Source organism: Engystomops pustulosus, chromosome 1, assembly GCF_040894005.1.
Source record: "Engystomops pustulosus chromosome 1, aEngPut4.maternal, whole genome shotgun sequence".
Classification (NCBI taxonomy): Eukaryota; Metazoa; Chordata; class Amphibia; order Anura; family Leptodactylidae; genus Engystomops; species Engystomops pustulosus.
This window is the reverse complement of record NC_092411.1, coordinates 281,969,193-281,990,270: the sequence shown is the minus strand read 5'-3', so window position 1 is coordinate 281,990,270 and position 21,078 is coordinate 281,969,193. Positions and strand designations below refer to the sequence as shown.

General features: G+C 44.0%; 1 protein-coding gene across 1 annotated transcript in view; it reads left to right on the top strand.

The window, feature by feature from the left end:
• Positions 1–21,078, top strand: part of ATRN (attractin) — an 81,980-nt gene that overhangs the window by 15,404 nt on the left and 45,498 nt on the right. Inside the window, exons 2-5 of the mRNA XM_072126344.1 lie at positions 6,186–6,269; positions 9,672–9,785; positions 20,396–20,524; positions 20,865–21,067. Coding sequence (XP_071982445.1) covers positions 6,186–6,269; positions 9,672–9,785; positions 20,396–20,524; positions 20,865–21,067 — 530 coding nt within the window. The remainder of the gene's footprint in view (positions 1–6,185; positions 6,270–9,671; positions 9,786–20,395; positions 20,525–20,864; positions 21,068–21,078) is intronic.

Here is a 21,078-nt window from a genome sequence, read left to right as displayed (position 1 = left end):
GCAATTTCAGACACTTCAGTAACAGAAATATCAGCAATTTCAGACATATCAGCAACACTATTAAGAGCATTAAGCTCCTGCAGATCACAGTCCTGAATGTCCTGCTCACATACACGCCTCACCACACAGTTCTGTGTAGATACACCCTGAGGTGCTACAGAGTTACCTTCTGGCGGGAGTCCAGAGTCCTCCTGAAGTGCACTGCCACCTGGGACTTGTGGTGCCTCCTCCACTTCACTGCTGTTATCAGGTAATAGTCCACGGACAGCTGGAACTTGCAGTGCCTCTCCAGAGGTTGCTGGGACTTGTGGTACCTCACCAGTGGTTGCTGGGACTTGTGGTGCCTCACCAGCGGTTGCTGGGACGTGTGGTGCATCACCAGCGGTTGCTGGGACATGTGGTGCCTCACCAGCGGTTGCTGGGACGTGTGGTGCATCACCAGCGGTTGCTGGGACGTGTGGTGCATCACCAGCGGTTGCTGGGACGTGTGGTGCATCACCAGCGGTTGCTGGGACGTGTGGTGCATCACCAGTGGTTGCTGGGACTTGTGGTGCATCACCATGGGTTGCTGGGATGTGTGGTGCATCACTGGGAGCTGTTGCAGGACTTGGCTGTTGCTGTCTTTTCTTATACACGACTCCCTCCTCAAAAGGCAGAGTAGCTGGTTGCAGTATGGGTCTCACATGGGGCTGCGGGGTCTCACACCTGGATGATGAGGCCTGGTCTCTCTCAAACCTTTGTTGGTTCCTGTATGTCTCTCCCACTGGTCCCATCTGCTCAATGGTGGCCTCCATCTCCTGCACAACGTCAGCCAGTTGTTTGGCCAGTGAGTCCAGCTTCTTGTCTAGCAGGACCTGCTTCCCTGGGTTTGCTGCCCTCAGTTTGTAAGTGCAGTCTATCTGTTTCTGCAGGTGAAGTTTCTGGATTTTGAGTGTCTCCATCTTCCTCACCAGTCCTGGGATCTGTCTGGCCAGCTGGAGCTCAGGTGATGGGGGCTGCAGTTTGCTGCTAGGGTGCTGTTTGCTTGCAGGCCTGGATCCTGTAGCCACACTACCACCGCTCTTTCCTGGCCCCTGAGATTTTGGCACAGAGTCCTGGGACTTCTGGTGTTTTGCGGTCGCTGTAACTGCACTGGGGTCACAAACTGCTAATGGGCGATTGAGCCCCGGATGTTTTGCAGACACAACATTAGTGGTACCTCTAGATGTTCCTTCCTGGCCGCCTTTGGTCTCCTTTCCAGCTTGCAGGCCCCCAGACCTTGTGCGCTCCGCTGGTAACATAACTCGCTGCTGCAGGTTCTCCTGGATGGTCTGTCTCTCCAGCGATGTCCTTCTCTGCCTGCCCGGGGTGGAGGTGGATTGTCCACCTGAGGCCTGGGATGGAGGCTGCTGCACACTCTGCATGTTTCTTGCTCTTGGACTTTCCAACAGCTTACTTTTACTTTCAGTCATACCTAGCTTCACCAGGTTCTTACATGTTCCTACTTCCACACCGACTGTCCTTCCATTACTGGAACTTGCACTGCTGCCACTGCTGCTTCCTTCCATAAAGACTTTAGGATTTACATCCCTTTCTTTAGCTGGCTGGTTGCTGTTTGCCAGATTAGGCCTTGGAGCCTGGGCCTTGCTTGGGGAGCTTCCCCACCCAGGGTGGCCCCGCCCTGGGCTATCTCCAGACATGCAGAGGTCTCAGGAGCTCAAACCACGCACAACCTCACCTCTAGGAGGCAGGATTATAGTAGTTATATTCTTGTACATAGGGAGCAGTATTATAGTAGTTATATTCTTGTACATAGGGGCAGTATTATAGTAGTTATATTCTTGTACATAGGGGGCAGTATTATAGTAGTTATATTCTTGTACATAGGGGGGCAGTATTATAGTAGTTATAGTCTTGTACATAGGGGGCAGTATTATAGTAGTTATATTCTTGTGCATAGGGGACAGTATTATAGTAGTTATATTCTTGTGCATAGGGGGCAGTATTATAGTAGCTATATTCTTGTACATAGGGGGCAGTATTATAGTACTTATATTCCTGTACATAGGGGGCAGTATTATAGTAGTTATATTCTTGTACATAGGGAGCAGTATTATAGTAGTTATATTCTTGTACATAGGGGGCAGTATTATAGTAGTTATATTCCTGTACATAGGGCGCAGTATTATAGTACTTATATTCTTGTACATAGGGGGCAGTATTATAGTAGTTATATTCTTGTACATAGGGGGCATTATTATAGTAGTTATATTCCTGTACATAGGGACAGTATTATAGTAGTTATATTCCTGTACATAGGGGGCAGTATTATAGTAGTTATATTCCTGTACATAGGGGCAGTATTATAGTAGTTATATTCTTGTACATAGGGGGCAGTATTATAGTAGTTATATTCCTGTACATAGGGACAGTATTATAGTAGTTATATTCCTGTACATAGGGGGCAGTATTATAGTAGTTATATTCCTGTACATAGGGGCAGTATTATAGTAGTTATATTCTTGTACATAGGGGGCAGTATTATAGTAGTTATATTCCTGTACATAGGGGGCAGTATTATAGTAGTTATATTCTTGTACATAGGGGCAGTATCATAGTAGTTATATTCCTGTACATAGGGGGCAGTATTATAGTAGTTATATTCTTGTACATAGGGGGCAGTATTATAGTAGTTATATTCTTGTACATAGGGGGCAGTATTATAGTAGTTATATTCTTGTACATAGGAGGCAGTATTATAGTAGTTATACTCTTGTACATAGGGGGCAGTATTATAGTAGTTATATTCTTGTACATAGGGGGCAGTGTTATAGTTGTTATATTCTTGTACATAGGGTACAGTATTATAGTAGTTATATTCCTGTACATAGGGGGCAGTATTATAGTAGTTATATTCTTGTACATAGGGGGCAGTATTATAGTAGTTATATTCTTGTACATAGGGGGCAGTATTATTGTAGTTATATTCTTGTACATAGGGTACAGTATTATAGTAGTTATATTCTTGTACATAGGGGGCAGTATTATAGTAGTTATATTCTTGTACATAGGGGTAGTATTATAGTAGTTATATTCCTGTACATAGGGGGCAGTATTATAGTAGTTATATTCTTGTGCATAGGGGGCAGTATTATAGTAGTTATATTCTTGTACATAGGGGGCAGTATTATAGTAGTTATATTCTTGTACATAGGGGACAGTATTATAGTAGTTATATTCTTGTACATAGGGGCAGTATTATAGTAGTTATATTCTTGTACATAGGGAGCAGTATTATAGTAGTTATATTCTTGTACATAGGGGGCAGTATTATAGTAGTTATATTCCTGTACATAGGGGGCAGTATTATAGTAGTTATATTCTTGTACATAGGGGACAGTATTATAGTAGTTATATTCCTGTACATAGGGGGTAGTATTATAGTAATTATATTCTTGTACATAGGGGGCAGTATTATAGTAGTTATATTCTTGTACATAGGGGACAGTATTATAGTAGTTATATTCTTGTACATAGGGGACAGTATTATAGTAGTTATATTCTTGTACATAGGGGACAGTATTAGAGTAGTTATATTCCTGTACATAAGGGGCAGTATTATAGTAGTTATATTCTTGTACATAGGGGGCAGTATTATAGTAGTTACTTGTTGTCACTAGAGGTTTTTTCCATTAGATATTGGGTAATAGGAATGTAAATATGATGTGAATACCGGCGCTCCCCTCCCCCACCTCTCAAATAGGAGTACATCAAACTTTCACTTTCTGTTTGGACAATGTAATAGTGTTTTGGGCCAGGTAGATTGGTGGTTGTACAAGCTTTGGGTGATGTTCCCCTGTAAATCTCTGAGTGCTGTCACAGATAACTGGATGCATGCGGTGATGCGGCTGCAGATACTCGTCTTGTTGAGGTCATCTGGGACATTTTGGGCAGATTTCATCATCGGCCTCATGTTGTCTGATCATCCTGTAGGGACAGAGAAGTCAGAACTTCTCAGAAACCTAATTCCACGGATGGCACGTCTGCAGGTGACTGCCCAGGGGCGATGCTCTGCAGTTACGTGTCACTATGGCCACGACTCTCACTGTTATTGTTATTACTTCCAATAAATGTAAAAGTCTGTTCTGGCCTTTGCACCGTGTGATACGATGACCTTTATAGCAGGAGGAAGTGATCACACCCAGCGATACCAAGGAGCCAAAGTCCGGCTTTTCATAACCTTGGTTGTATAATAGGGAGTGATCTGGGTAGAGCAGCTTCCTCCCCCCCAGTAGGGAGTGCTGTGCTATATACACACTGCTGCTCCCTACTGACCTGCAGATTGTAACTGATTCCGGAGGAATTCCTTTGAGTCCAATGTATTCATGAGTTGAGCTGTCATAACTCCTCAGCTCCTCTCTCCGCAGCTTTGCAGTTCAGGTATTGTTAGCTGTAATACCAGACACGGCCACGTGTGGTGCTGTTACACTAGGGGTAAATAAAAGAATAATTTAGTCAGACCCCCCGTAGTCAGTGTTTGCCTCTGAGTCTGCGCTATACGGGCTGCACCGCCGCTGAATGGTGTCCATTGTTGGAGGGTAATTTGCCGTTTGTCTTGATGTTTTCTTTACATTTCCTTGCTCGGGGATCAGTGTATAAAGACGCTCAGTGTTTGGTCAGAGCAACATCTGATAACACTTTGGAGAATCCTTTGCTCAATTTGGAAGCTCGATCTCTGTGAATATAATATCCCTGTAAAGAGGTGGTTCCCTGTAGGAGTGCTGTGCGGTCACTCACCGGCCTCACAGGTTATCAGACGTGAGTTGTTACCTGGGGCTATGGACAGCGCCGGCCACATCAATAAGTCATCTATTATGTAGTTACTGAGCCGGGAACATCAGGGTCACAGTCCACTAGAGATCCCCCGATCCATCTGATGGCTCTCCTCCCCTGTGGGTGGCGATAGCGAGGCCTCTCCTCCCCTGTGGGTGGTGATAGCGAGGCCTCTCCTCCCCTGTGGGTGGTGATAGCGAGGCCTCTCCTCCCCTGTGGGTGGTGATAGAGAGGTCTCTCCTCCCCTGTGGGTGGTGATATCGAGGCCTCTCCTCCCCTATGGGTGGTGATAGCGAGGCCTCTCCTCCCCTGTGGGTGGTGATAGCGAGGCCTCTCCTCCCCTGTGGGTGGTGATAGCGAGGCCTCTCCTCCCCTGTGGGTGGTGATAGCGAGGCCTCTCCTCCCCTGTGGGTGGTGATAGCGAGGCCTCTCCTCCCCTGTGGGTGGTGATAGCGAGGCCTCTCCTCCCCTGTGGGTGGTGATAGCGAGGCCTCTCCTCCCCTGTGGGTGGTGATAGCGAGGCCTCTCCTCCCCTGTGGGTGGTGATAGCGAGGCCTCTCCTCCCCTGTGGGTGGTGATAGCGAGGCCTCTCCTCCCCTGTGGGTGGTGATAGCGAGGCCTCTCCTCCCCTGTGGGTGGTGATAGCGAGGCCTCTCCTCCCCTGTGGGTGGTGATAGCGAGGCCTCTCCTCCCCTGTGGGTGGTGATAGCGAGGCCTCTCCTCCCCTGTGGGTGGTGATAGCGAGGCCTCTCCTCCCCTGTGGGTGGTGATAGCGAGGCCTCTCCTCCCCTGTGGGTGGTGATAGCGAGGCCTCTCCTCCCCTGTGGGTGGTGATAGCGAGGCCTCTCCTCCCCTGTGGGTGGTGATAGCGAGGCCTCTCCTCCCCTGTGGGTGGTGATAGCGAGGCCTCTCCTCCCCTGTGGGTGGTGATAGCGAGGCCTCTCCTCCCCTGTGGGTGGTGATAGCGAGGTCTCTCCTCCCCTGTGGGTGGCGATACTATGCTTCTCCCTCTCCTCCTGCTCTTCTGGCAGTCGGCCTCTCACACATGTAATACGCAGCCTGACAAGCTCCATAATGACATTCCTCCTCTATGTTTCGGTGTTTTGGCTCTTGGTTTTTCTCTTCTCCTCTTGAGTTGTTGCTTTTTGCCGCTCTGCCAGGTTCCCAGCCCGGGGGCACATGTGACCTCAGCCAATAACATTATTACATTGTAACCCCCTGCCAAGGTCTCCGGTGCAGGAGTGTCTGCTCCCTGCCCCCGGCGTGCCTCCCCCCTGGCAGTCAGATATTATAGCGCTGGGGTTGGACTGATCATCACTTGTTTGTTTCTCCCGTCTTCAGGTTTATAATATTTCTTTTCTGTGTATTTGTAGGTTAACGGGTCCAAATGGAACGGTGACGGACGGCCCCGGGAATTACAAGTATAAGACTAAATGCACCTGGCTGATAGACGCAGGGTAAGTCTCCGGCCCCTATAGTGTGCCATCACATTGCGCTGTGGTATATGTTAGCGCTATACATCCTATACCGCCACGTTATCAGTAATATGATGGCCCTGTCCCTGAGGCCCGAGGGTCCTGCGTGTCAGGCTCTGGGATATGTTTGGATTCACAAGGAAATAACAATTATGAGCGTCACCCAAAGTCTAAAGGTGAAGAGCAGAGGAGCGGCAGGGGGTGCACGGGACACCGCGTCTTACAAGGAGGATGCAAGTTATGGCCTCAATCAGCAACTCATTAACTTTGATAACACAGGATCGGACATGATGAAATCCAGAATAGCGCCTCCTGGCATAGGCACTGGAATACATATTACATGGGCTGCCCATCCCCTCACAAGTTATGGATTTAGAACTCTGTATACAATATGTATCACTCTCACCCGTCGTTACTTTTCAATGCATTACAGATGTTTCAATACCAGAATTCGGATTTCTGCAGCAATACTCATAATGGTACAGAATATATAGATACGTCTGTATATAGAAACACATTGGGGCTCATTTACTAAGGGTCCGTCGGATGCATTTTTGTCGGATTTTCCCAACAATTTTCGGTTTGCGCCAAACTGCTCCGGGATTTTGGCGCACCTGATCAGATTTTGGTGCATCGGCGCTGGCTTGCACGCGACAGAAATCCGGGGGGGGGGGGGGGCGGCGGTTGGACAACGTGCGGGACTGAAGATTTACATGCACTGGGAAGAAGCAGGTGAACTCCGGCGAACCTCGGCGCAGAAGCGGCGAATGCAGGAACTCTGGCACACGATCCTCGTGAATCGCGACGGACCCAAATCATCGTCGGACAAAGCGCCGTGGGATCGCGACAGGACCGGTTAAGTAAACGTGGTCCATTGTGTTTGCAGAACACGACAGGAGCATTTAGTTATAGGAGATTCTCCCATAGAGAAGAGCGGATGAGTCTGTGTCTCGCTGGGGAGGTTCTTACCTCCGATGGACTCCAGGAGTGGATTAAATCCCATCAGGCGTTAAATATGCCCCAGACACAAGATGGGTATTTACCTTGTATGATGAAATGATGGGAATCCCTCTGAGGCTTTCCTTGGCTTTTCCTGCATAGGGAATCCCCGGCAGCCCCACAGGTTCACCGCCCCCCTCCGGGGATTCCCTTAGTCCCTAAGTAAGGGACAGAGCTGTGTATAATTAGTCACATCGCCCACTGCATTATATGTATAGACGTTCTCCACCTCATTATTATGTAAAGAAAACTTTTGGGTTGTGATCTCAGATCTATTTGTCTCCAGTTCGTTGCTTAAAGGGAACCTGTCACCAGCTTTTACTTCATTATACTACCAGCCCGCTCAGGTCAGGGATGAAATGTCCTTTCCAGAATTTATCTTTTATGTGAAATCTCTTGTCTGCCTATAGTTTCATAGTTTCTACGGTTGAAAAAAGACACTTGTCCATCAAGTTCAACCAAGGAAGGGAAGGGATTGGATGAGGAAGGGATTTAGGGGAAACAATTCTATATAACATAACCACCAATGTTATTTAGGTGTAAAAAGGCATCTAGACCCTTCTTGAAGCTATCCGCTGTCCCTGCTGTGACCAGCGCCTGAGGCAGGCTATTCCACAGATTGACCGTTCTCATAGTAAAAAAGCCCTGTCGCCTCCGGTGATTAAACCTTGTTTTCTCCAAACGGAGACAGTGCCCCCTCGTCTTTTGATTTGATCTAATCTGAAACAACTTACCACCATATTTTTTGTATGGACCATTCATATATTTAAATAAATTAATCATGTCTCCTCGTAGTCGTCTCTTTTCCAGACTAAATAAATCTAGTTGTTTTAATCTTTCCTCATAACTAAGACCCTCCATACCCCTTATCATTTTTGTGGCTCTACGTTGAACCCTTTCCAGCTCCAGGGCATCCTTTTTATGGACCGGTGCCCAGAACTGGACAGCATATTCCAGGTGAGGCCGAACCAATGCCTTGTATAGTGGTAATATTACATCCCTATCACGAGAGTCCAGACCACTTTTGATACATGACAAGATCCTACTGGCTTTAGAGGCAGCTGATTGACATTGCATGCTGTTATTCAATTTATGATCTACTAGTACCCCCAGGTCCTTCTCAACAAGGGACTCTCCCAGATTTACTCCCCCAAGGACATATTTTGCCTTTGGATTATTGGCCCCCAGGTGCATAACCTTACATTTATCCACATTAAACCTCATTTGCCAAGTGGATGACCAAACATTCAGTGTGTCCAAGTCACCCTGCAGCCTATGAACATCCTCCATAGACTGTATTACACTACACAGCTTGTACTACTCCCCCCATCCTCCATAGACTGTATTACACTACACAGTTTGGTGTCATCTGCCTATAAATCACCTCTCCTCCAAAGTCATGTGAAAATGAGCAGAGAAGAGCCATATTTTGCTTGAGAAGAGTCAGGCTGAGAGGCTGAAAGGGAGGGTCACTTTGGACGCCTATATCTTGTGTACTGTAGCAGCTAGCACCCTGGTACTAGGATTGGATTTAAGAAAAGAATCTTAACATTCATATTTCCTTGCTCTGAAGCGTCCGGACACGCTATTCTGTTGTGGGTTGGAAGATAAAATTCTCTTCTTGAATATGATGCCAGAACTTTGGTTCTAACTGATATAGAACCCAAGATACAGTCCTCTAAAGCAATGCTTCCCCTGCAGCCTCTCAGGCTGACTCCTCTCAAAATATGACTCTTCTCAGCTCATTGTCACATGTATTTGGAGGAGATTTAATGTCTGTAAAAAGGTGAGAATTCTAGAAAGTCCTAAAGGTGGCCGGTTCCCTTTAGGACTTGAGTAACCCTATATACACATGAGGAGTTGCACCATTTCTGGCCATTACATGTCTGTTCTGCAGTGTTTATCAGTTTTCCCCTCTGCAGGCTTCTGTAATTCCCACTGGTCTCTGCCATGATATTCACACAGAAACATGAACACAGATAAGTTGAGAAAAACTTGCCTGTACTGATGTGGTTAAGGCTTTTGGGGTGAGATAGAAAACTTACTATTCTCTCCAGCAGTCTCTGGCTATACCTGTGTCTAGCCTCACACAAAGACTTCAGCAGGATCATATAGGGCAATATAGAAGAGTAATGTTTTCTACTGGTCTGAATAAAGCATTTGGGGCGAGATAGAAAACTTACTATAGAGCTATAGCTGCCTCTGAGATAAGTTAGAGGAAAAACACCTGCTGCGGGAGATCTTCCCTGTATTATTCTCTCATAAAGTGCTGGTAAATATCAAAGTTTAAAGGGAGCTGTCAGATGAGAAGTGAGTATTAGAGCATAATGTATACAAGTGATGTGTGTAGTAATGGCGGTATTATTATTCTTCTTCACTCTCCAGACCCAACACTGTGCTACGTCTGCGCTTTGATCACTTCGCCACAGAGTGCAGCTGGGATCATCTCTACGTGTATGATGGAGACTCCATATACGCCCCACTGGTTGCTGCATTCAGGTAGGTAAAGCTGCGTATATACTATACTGCCCCCTATGTGTGTGAAGTAATACAGCACGTGTGACCATCACTTCATTCACTTCTATAGGACAGAAGGAGCATTATACTCACCATCACTGGCATCACACAAGACCTACACAATGGGAGGGGGCAGTATTATAGTAGTTATATTCTTGTACATAGGGGGCAGTATTATAGTAGTTATATTCCTTTATATAGGGGGCAGTATTATAGTAGTTATATTCCTGTACATAGGGGGCAGTACTATAGTAGTTATATTCTTGTACATAGGAGGCAGTATTATAGTAGTTATATTCTTGTACATAGGGGGCAGTATTATAGTAGTTATATTCTTGTACATAGGGGGCAGTATTATAGTAGTTATATTCTTGTACATAGAGGGCAGTATTATAGTAGTTATATTCTTGTACATAGGGAGCAGTATTATTGTAGTTATATTCTTGTACATAGGGGGCAATATTATAGTAGTTATATTCTTGTACATAGGGGGCAGTATTATAGTAGTTATATTCTTGTACATAGAGGGCAGTATTATAGTAGTTATATTCTTGTACATAGAGGGCAGTATTATAGTAGTTATATTCCTGTACATAGGGCAGTATTATAGTAGTTACATTCTTGTACATAGAGGGCAGTATTATAGTAGTTATATTCTTGTACATAGGGAGCAGTATTATAGTAGTTATATTCTTGTACATAGGGGGCAATATTATAGTAGTTATATTCTTGTACATAGGGGGCAGTATTATAGTAGTTATATTCTTGTACATAGAGGGCAGTATTATAGTAGTTATATTCTTGTACATAGAGGGCAGTATTATAGTAGTTATATTCCTGTACATAGGGCAGTATTATAGTAGTTATATTCTTGTACATAGAGGGCAGTATTATAGTAGTTATATTCTTGTACATAGGGGTCAGTATTATAGTAGTTATATTCTTGTACATAGAGGGCAGTATTATAGTAGTTATATTCTTGTACATAGGGGTCAGTATTATAGTAGTTATATTCTTGTACATAGAGGGCAGTATTATAGTAGTTATATTCTTGTACATAGGGGGCAGTATTATAGTAGTTATATTCTTGTACATAGGGAGCAGTATTATAGTAGTTATATTCCTGTACATAGGGGACAGTATTATAGTACAGGCAGTCCCCGGGTTACATACAAGATAGGGACTGTAGGTTTGTTCTTAAGTTGAATTTGTATGTAAGTCGAAACTGTATATTTTATCATTGTAGTTCCCGACAATTTTTTTTTTTGCCCCAGTGACAATTGGAGTTTCAAATTTTTTTGCTGTAATAGGACCAAGAATTATCAATAAAGCTTCATTGCAGACAATTTTAAGCTGATTATTGCAATCTGGGACTATTTTAAAGTATCCAGAGAGCTTCACCAGAGGTCACAGTGGGCAGAGGGGTCCGTCTGTAACTATGGGTTGTCTGTAAGTCGGGTGTCCTTAAGTAGGGGACCGCCTGTAGTTATATTCTTGTACATAGGGGGCAATATTATAGTAGTTATATTCTTGTACATAGGGGGCAGTATTATAGTAGTTGTACATAGGGGGCAGTATTATAGTAGATATATTCTTGTACATAGGGGGCAATATTATAGTAGTTATATTCCTGTACATAGGGGGCGGTATTATAGTAGTTATATTCTTGTACATAGGGGGATAGTATTATAGTAGTTATATTCTTGTACATAGGGGGCAGTATTATAGTAGTTATATTCTTGTACATAGGGGGCAGTATTATAGTAGTTATATTCTTGTACATAGGGGGCAGTATTATAGTAGAAATATTCTTGTACATAGGGGGCAGTATTATAGTAGTTATATTCCTGTACATAGGGGGCGGTATTATAGTAGTTATATTCTTGTACATAGGGGGATAGTATTATAGTAGTTATATTCTTGTACATAGGGGGCAGTATTATAGTAGTTATATTCTTGTACATAGGGGGCAGTATTATAGTAGTTATATTCTTGTACATAGGGGGCAGTATTATAGTAGTTATATTCTTGTACATAGGGGGCAGTATTATAGTACTTATATACTTGTACATAGGGGGCAGTATTATAGTAGTTAAATTCTTGTACATAGGGGGCAGTATTATAGTAGTTATATTCTTGTACATAGGGGGCAGTATTATAGTAGTTATATACTTGTACATAGGGGGCAGTATTATAGTAGTTATATACTTGTACATAGGGGGCAGTATTATAGTAGATATATTCTTGTACATAGGGGGCAGTATTATAGTAGTTATATTCCTGTACATAGGGGGCAGTATTATAGTAGTTATATTCTTGTACATAGGGGGCAGTATTATAGTAGATATATTCTTGTACATAGGGGGCAGTATTATAGTAGTTATATTCTTGTACATAGGGGGCAGTATTATAGTAGTTATATACTTGTACATAGGGGGCAGTATTATAGTAGTTATATTCTTGTACATAGGGGGCAGTATTATAGTAGATATATTCTTGTACATAGGGGGCAGTATTATAGTAGATATATTCTTGTACATAGGGGGCAGTATTATAGTAGTTATATTCTTATACATAGGGGGCAGTATTATAGTAGTTATATCCCTGTACATAGGGGGCAGTATTATAGTAGTTATATTCCTGTACATAGCAGGCAGTATTATAGTAGTTGTATTCTTGTACATAGGGGGCAGAATTATAGTAGTTATATTCCTGTACATAGGGGGCAGTATTATAGTAGTTATATTCTTGTACATAGGGGCAGTATATAGTAGATATATTCTTGTACATAGGGGGCAGTATTATAGTAGTTATATTCTTGTACATAGGGGCAGTATTATAGTAGTTATATTCTTGTACATAGGGGGCAGTATTATAGTAGTTATATTCTTGTACATAGGGGCAGTATTATAGTAGTTATATTCTTGTACATAGGGGGCAGTATTATAGTAGTTATATTCCTGTACATAGGGGGCAGTATTATAGTAGTTATATTCTTGTACATAGGGGGCAGTATTATAGTGGTTATATTTTTGTACATGGGGGACAGTATAATAGTAGTTATATTCCTGTACATAGGCGGCAGTATTATAGTAGATATATTCTTGTACATAGGGGGCAGTATTATAGTAGTTATATTCTTATACATAGGGGGCAGTATTATAGTAGTTATATCCCTGTACATAGGCGGCAGTATTATAGTAGATATATTCTTGTACATAGGGGGCAGTATTATAGTAGTTATATTCTTATACATAGGGGGCAGTATTATAGTAGTTATATTCCTGTACATAGCAGGCAGTATTATAGTAGTTATATTCTTGTACATAGGGGGCAGAATTATAGTAGTTATATTCCTGTACATAGGGGGTAGTATTATAGTAGTTATATTCTTGTACATAGGGGCAGTATTATAGTAGTTATATTCTTGTACATAGGGGGCAGTATTATAGTAGTTATATTCTTGTACATAGGGGGCAGTATTATAGTAGTTATATTCTTGTACATAGGGGCAGTATTATAGTAGTTATATTCTTGTACATAGAGGGCAGTATTATAGTAGTTATATTCTTATACATAGGGGGCAGTATTATAGTAGTTATATTCTTGTACATAGGGCGCAGTATTATAGTAGTTATATTCCTGTATATAGGGGGCAGTATTATAGTAGTTATATTCTTGTACATAGGGGCAGTATTATAGTAGTTATATTCCTGTATATAGGGGGCAGTATTATAGTAGTTATATTCTTGTACATAGGGGCAGTATTATTGTAGTTATATTCTTGTACATACGGGGCAGTATTATAGTAGTTATATTCTTGTACATAGGGGGCAGTATTATAGTAGTTATATTCTTGTACATAGGGGGCAGTATTATAGTAGTTATATTCTTGTACATAGGGGGCAGTATTATAGTAGTTATATTCTTGTACATAATAATAATAATAATACTTTATTATCCCAGAAGGGCATTTAAAGTGTCACCTCAGCAATACATAAAATTGACAGACAGCACATATATAAAAAAACTCACATAAAAAGAACACATATACAATAAGACAGAGTAAAAACACCAATACACAAGGTAAATAATTAGTTAAATAGATTATAAAAGTAATAAAATGGAACCCATATTTCCAATAATCTTAATTTCTAAAGCATTCCTATGTTACCCCTAATTGCGGTATTTGATAGCTCGAGAGCGGCCGGTATAAACGACTTTTTAAATCTCTCCGACCTGCAGCGCAAGAGAATAAAACGGGAGCTAAAACCACTGACCTGTGCCTGCAGCACACCATGCATTGGGTGGTCTCTATTATTTCTAATTTTTTCCAATTTCCTTAATATCCCGCACTGTACGAGTTTTTCCCATCGATCAAATTGTAAACCCACTATCGAGGAGGCTTTCTTAATTATTTTATTCATCTTTTGACAGTCCCTACTAGAAATGCAGTTGCCCCAAGCCACTAGGGCAAATGCAAATGCGCTCACCATAACCGTATTATAAAAACTGACCAACATAGTCCTCTGGATGTCAAATGCTCTTAGTCTACGTAAAAAGAATAGATTACTATTAGCACGTCTAGAGACCTTATCAATATGCTCATGCCAACTTAATTTATTATCAATGATTACGCCCAAATATTTATAGCTACCAACCTGCTCCACTTCTGTCCCTGCTATAATGAGCGGTTTGGGCATAACGCCCCTTTTCCTTGAAAAATCTATAACCAATTCTTTCGTCTTATTTACATTTAATACGAGACCATTTAAGCTGCACCATTCAGTAAAAGTATTCACTGACTCTCGATATTCACTATCATCCCCCTCTGTGATACAGCCCACCAGTACCGAATCATCCGAGTATTTCTGTAGAAAACAGGCCGGATCATTTTTCCTAAAATCAGAGGTGTATAGAATAAACAAGAAGGGAGCTAACACAGTACCCTGGGGGGCCCCCGTACTGCACACCACCTCATCAGACCATGTGTCACCCAACCTAACCCTCTGTGGTCTGCAGCGCAGATAACTCATCAGCCATTTAATCATAGTCGGTTCTATCTGCATAAGCTGCAGCTTCGATTCTAGCAATGCTGGAATGATCGTATTAAATGCACTGCTAAAGTCAAAAAAAGTCAAACGTACCTCTGTTTTGGGGGATTCTAGATGAGCACATACTCTATGTAACAGATTAATTAATGCATCATCAACTCCCAGCCCACGCCGATATGCATATTGTAGTGGGTCTACAAAATCCTTCACTACACTGGATAAATGCCGCATAACCAGTCTTTCTAAGATTTTCATGACCACCGGGGTCAGCGCTATTGGTCTATAATCGTTTAATGTTTTCGGTCGAGGAACTTTATTCACAGGAACTATGACCGAAGTTTTCCATAAGGTCGGCACTATTCCACATTGTAAGCTCATATTAAATAAATGTGTAAAAACCTCCCCCAGCTCCCTACAGCACGATTTCAGAACCCGATTATCCAACATGTCTGGGCCTCCAGCTTTACTAGATTTTATCCGTCCTAATTCCAGTACCACATCCTCAACTTTAATCGGTGGCATCATCTCCTGTTTTCCTTCCTCGTAGTCTTCCCCCACCGTATTTAAATTTACACCATCCCTTACATTACTTCCCAGCACTATGGAATCACTCATATCATCAAAACGATTAAAGAAGTTATTCAATTCGTTGGCCTTCTCTATATCCCCTTCTGCCCCCTCAGTTCGTGTTGGTATACCGGTGATTAGTTTTAAACCCTTCCAGACCTCCTTTGTTTTCTGCTCAGACAGCTTATTTTCTAATCTCTTTTTATATGCAGCTTTACACTCTCGGATTTTCTGTTTAACATCCTTCAATAGGCTTCTATAGGAGTCCTCATCCCCAGCCAGGAATGCCCGCCTCTTCAACCCCAACAATTTCTTAAGTTCTCCGGTCATCCATGGTTTGTTATTTGCAAATATTTTGACCCTTTTTACTGGCACTATACTGTCTACGCAAAACTTGATATAGTCAGTGACCAGGGTAACGCTTAGATTTACATCACCCTGAGCTTCACCACATAGCAACTCCCAGTTCGTAGTTGCAAAGCAGCATTGCAATTCCTCTTCCACTGACCCCGACCATTTACGTACCACTATCTCCTTAGAAGGGAGTCTTTTTAGGACCGGACGATATCGTGGTTTAAGAAAGATCAAGTTATGGTCAGAATTTCCCAAGGGTGACAGTGTCACAGATTTGTAAGCATCAGTAATGTTCGCATAGAATAGATCAAGTATATGTTCTCCTCTAGTCGGCCTAGTCACATACTGTGTTAACTTTGACCATACACCCGCTTTCCTAACGTGGTTGAAATCACCAGTTATGATCAATAAAGTATCACTGTATCTACCTTGTAGTTCACCAACCACATCCTGAATTACTGTAAGTGCCGCATCGTAATTGGCTGAGGGTGGAATATATATACCAACCAAAATTACAGCCGAGAACTCCCTCGGCAGATAGAAGGGCCTCATCACCAGTGCTAAGATCTCCACATCTCCACAGCAATGTTTAGTTCTCACTGTAATATGTTCGGCTAGACACCATCCCTGATTTACATAAATAATAATACCTCCACCTTTTTTCTTCCCACTACTTCTACAATCCCTATCTCCCCTGATCTGGGAGAAACCTGGTACACTAATCAGGCTATCCGGGATCATATCGTGCAGCCATGACTCAGTGAAACACATAATACAGCACTTCAGCAATTCATTATCATTCATGACCATAGAATGTAACTCGTCCATTTTGTTACTTAGAGATCTTACATTTCCAGTTAACACCGACGGGACAAACGGTCTCATCCCCCTCTTTTTCTGTTTACACTTAAAGCCTGCCCTTGTTCCCCGAAACGGTCTCCTAATTTCTTTTGGTATATCTTTACACTTCATATTCCTCCTAGGTATAGATTTCCTAATCTCTAAGAGCACGTAACGCGTAAACCTAATTCTACTGTTCTCTATAGATTGCATATACACATTTTTCCTTTCCTCCCCATAACTGTAAACCCCGGGGTTGAGATTCCCTAATCTCAGGCCCATATTTTTATTCACTCCTCCAGATTTCATACTTCCATTAACCGTAAATGGATACAGGCAAAGGGGGGGGAAGTTGGTCTCCCCACTAGTCACAACTATATCTGCATTTTCCGATCCAGTCCTTGACTGACAATAAACAGCAGTTGCAGCGCTGGTTTGCACCTGGACCTCCTGATTCAGACCGCGGTACGGGGCCATAGGGGGGCAGAACAAGCACCCGCCATGGATGGAGCCCAAGAGGACCCCCATCCTCTGATCGAGGTAGCCCAGACTCTCCACAGCCTTCAGAGATAACTCACCAGGTAGACCTAGGCAACCACGGGCTGAGTCCAGTAGCAAAGACCACAGACAGAGCGGGATGATTCCGCCCACCCCCAGTACAAAATACAGAGGCAGAACAAGACTCCACACTCTGAGTGCCTGCCAGACCTCATATTCCCGGACGCCCCCGGACCCCATTACAGGGCTGACTGCACCAGCAATTGGTACTATCAATTCAACCTGGGAGATTTCCCTCCCCAATTCGTTTGGCCGCAATTGGAGACAATCTAAGACACAGGGATCCTCTCCTCCCATCCCTAGGCATCGGCTCATCCTCCCCCCACCCGGTACCCCATACCTTAGGTCTAGACGTTGGCGGTCACAGTCCAATTTCATGTCTGATGTCTGCACTCGGGATCAGTCCAATACGAGATACAGCAGGTCTCGAAGTAGTCCAGCTCTTGGAGGTAGTCCAAGAATAAATAGGGTCAAGCAGTCCCAGGTTGTGAAGGGAGGGGAGGGGGGTGAAAGATCACAGACAATCCCAGATAGTCCAGATGGGGGGGTGGGGGCACGGACAAAAAAGCGGTGGGCACGGAGGACCTCCAATCACCCAGGCAATGGCAGCGGACACAGAAGATCCCGGCAACAACAGCGAGGACGGAGGCACCCTGGCAATCCAGGCAGTCCAGACAGCGAAGATCCCCAGCCGACTCAGGCAGCGGCGACACAGGATCCTGGATCCCCAACAGTCCACGATACAATCGGTGTGAAAGAAGAATCTCCAGCGATCCAAGTGCGCAAGCAAGGTACAGGACAGGACAATTGACAGGAACGGCAAACAGGGGGACGGACAGACAGGCAAACAGGGGGACTGGCAGACAAAACCCCTCACTCCCCAGCCGGAGACAGGGCCGCTGCACCTGCAGCACGTACACCGCAGCCGCAAACAGCCCCGAGCAAACTTCACAGACCGCGGAGCACGAGCACCGCGCCGGCCGCACCACACGTGGCACCCCGCAGGACAACCACACCGGGAGCAAGGAGGAGAAGCGGGGGGGGAGGAGGGGGGGGCAGCGTCCGGGCAGCAACAGCGTCCGGACTGCGGCACCAGAGACAGAGCAGAGTGACGTGCAGCCGCTTCCGGCGCATGAGTAACCACAGACGAAGAACTCACAAAGTTTCACCTAGGGGGCAGTATTATAGTAGTTATATTCTTGTACATAGGGGGCAGTATTATAGTAGTTATATTCCTGTACATAGGGGGCAGTATTATAGTAGTTATATTCTTGTACATAGGGAGCAGTATTATAGTAGTTATATTCTTGTACATAGGGAGCAGTATTATAGTAGTTATATTCCTGTACATAGGGGGCAGTATTATAGTAGTTATATTCTTGTACATAGGGGGCAGTATTATAGTAGTTATATTCCTGTACGTATGGGGCAGTATTATAGTAGTTATATTCTTGTACATAGGGGCAGTATTATAGTAGTTATATTCCTGTACATAGGGGCAGTATTATAGTAGTTATATTCTTGTACATAGGGGACAGTATTATAGTAGTTATATTCTTGTACATAGGGGGCAGTATTATAGTAGTTATATTCTTGTACATAGGGGGCAGTATTATAGTAGTTATATTCTTGTACATAGGGGGCAGTATTATAGTAGTTATATTCCTGTACATAGGGGGCAGTATTATAGTAGTTATATTCTTGTACATAGGGGACAGTATTATAGTAGTTATATTCTTGTACATAGGGGGCAGTATTGTAGTAGTTATATTCTTGTACATAGAGGGCAGTATTATAGTCGTTATATTCCTGTACATAGGGGGCAGTATTATAGTAGATATATTCCTGTGTATAGGGGGCAGTATTATAGTAGCTGGGCATGATGTGGCTGCTTGTAGTGACGCATGTTCCCATGCTGTATGTAAACATGTCTCTTGTGGTACTTGGCTCGTGTCTTCTGTACTTGTGTGTTACCCTGGGCTGTCACCTACCTGTGTTTACGCAGCTAAGTGGTTGTTTCCTCATTTGCACTGGACAGGTGCCAGGTATAGTAATGTCGCCCACTAGGTGCCAGCATCGCCAGGCTTTCGGTGCCACATCAGTCTCTGAGGGCTCATTAGTCAGTAATCGGGTTGTATTACATGGATGCGGGTAGGGTCACACACATGTGGGGATAGCGGGGCCTCGGCTTGTACGATCAGTGCGGGGTCTCTGGACTATAATGTGGAGTACTGGGGGTCTCTAGACATCGGGTATTTCATACAGGTGCTGTCTATCGGTTGCCCTGATGTAAGGGAGTAATAATTTGGGGTTAGAAAGCCTCTGTCTTGTTGTGTGATGTCGTTCTTCTGGATTTTCTACATTTTTCTGTTTTGTGGTACTTTTGCACATTTTTCTGCTGGTCTTAGGTCTTTGGTCAGGACGTATTATAATAATAATCTTTATACTCTGTATTGCAGCGTGGCACAGGACTGGCAGGGGTAGGGGCACATGGCTGAGCGGCGGCAGGCATACATACATTTATTCCTATGTTCTCTGTCTTATATATTGATGTTGTCTGTTCTGCACTAGAGCGGATCTAACAATCTTACGCACTTTGTCTCTCCGTCCTCTTACCTATCAGTCCTATAAATAGTAGGGATTAGTGCCGCTTCTAGGATTTCAACAATAGTGGGGGTTGGGCTGTCTGGGAACAGCTGTCCACTAGGGGTCCTAACTTACTGCCAAGGTCGTGGCCGAGCCACAGGGGTCATGAGTGGCTGTAGAGGTCCACGTTCTCTCTCTTAGTGACTGTGTAGGTCCTGGCTGACTTGTGCGGTTCTGTGCTTACGGTCTTGGGGTCCCGGGTGACTGTGAAGCTCCTGGATTAGCTTTGGGGGTCCTGAGTGACAGTAGGGGTCCGGACAGGACAGGTGTGTCCTGTAGTCCTGTCTATCTTGCATCCAGTTGATTAAGATAAGATCTATACTTATGGAGACTTTGCCAATAAAGGCCTTGCAGGGGTGTGATAACTTACATCCATTGGTGCTCCTCTGGGGGATTCTGGGAAATATGCATTTAGTTATTGTACTTCTGCCCAGTAGTAGTAGTGGTAGTGGTAGTGGTTACATCCTGCAGTCATAGAACATTCCACACGGAGTTTTCGTTGCAGTTACATTTGTCACCCAGTACAAAGATAATTTTGTTGCTATTTTCTATTATTGATTTGTTTCCTTTCAGTGGTCTTATTGTACCGGAGGCAGACGGCAATGAGACGGTCCCAGAGGTCTCTGTTACATCTGGATTTGCCCTGTTACACTTCTTTAGTGATGCGGCCTACAATCTGACCGGCTTCAATATCAGCTACAGGTAACGGGGGAGAAAACTAAGGAAACTCAGGGGACTGTATTTGTTATAGCTGCCAGGGGGGGAAGGAGATTGACAAGCAGTAATTCTTAACCTCTTAACAACCCCTTTAATGTAGGGTCACAGATGGAGTCATGTGACTCTTGTGCCAAATCAGAGCAAAACTTTATATATTTTTTATAGAAACGTAATTCATGTGTTTAACCCTTTTAAAGTGTCTGTAGTGGCCCCAGGGTTGCTGGGTGGCCCTGTGTATGGAGTATTACTGCGGCCGCAGTAGTGTAGGGATCGCTTGGTCACTGTTGAGTCCCGTGTAACGTTGCGTTATTTTCTCCTATGACAGCATAGACACGTGTCCTAACAACTGCTCAGGACGTGGGATCTGCGTGCAGGCGGAGGACGGTGGCGTCTACTGCGACTGCTTTGAGCAATGGAAGGGCGAGTCCTGCGACATCCCCTACTGCAGGGACAACTGCGGCTTCCCCCAGCGCGGCAGCTGCAATGTGAACGGCACCAAGAGCTGCACCTGTAACGGCGGCTGGCAGGGTGAGTGCTGC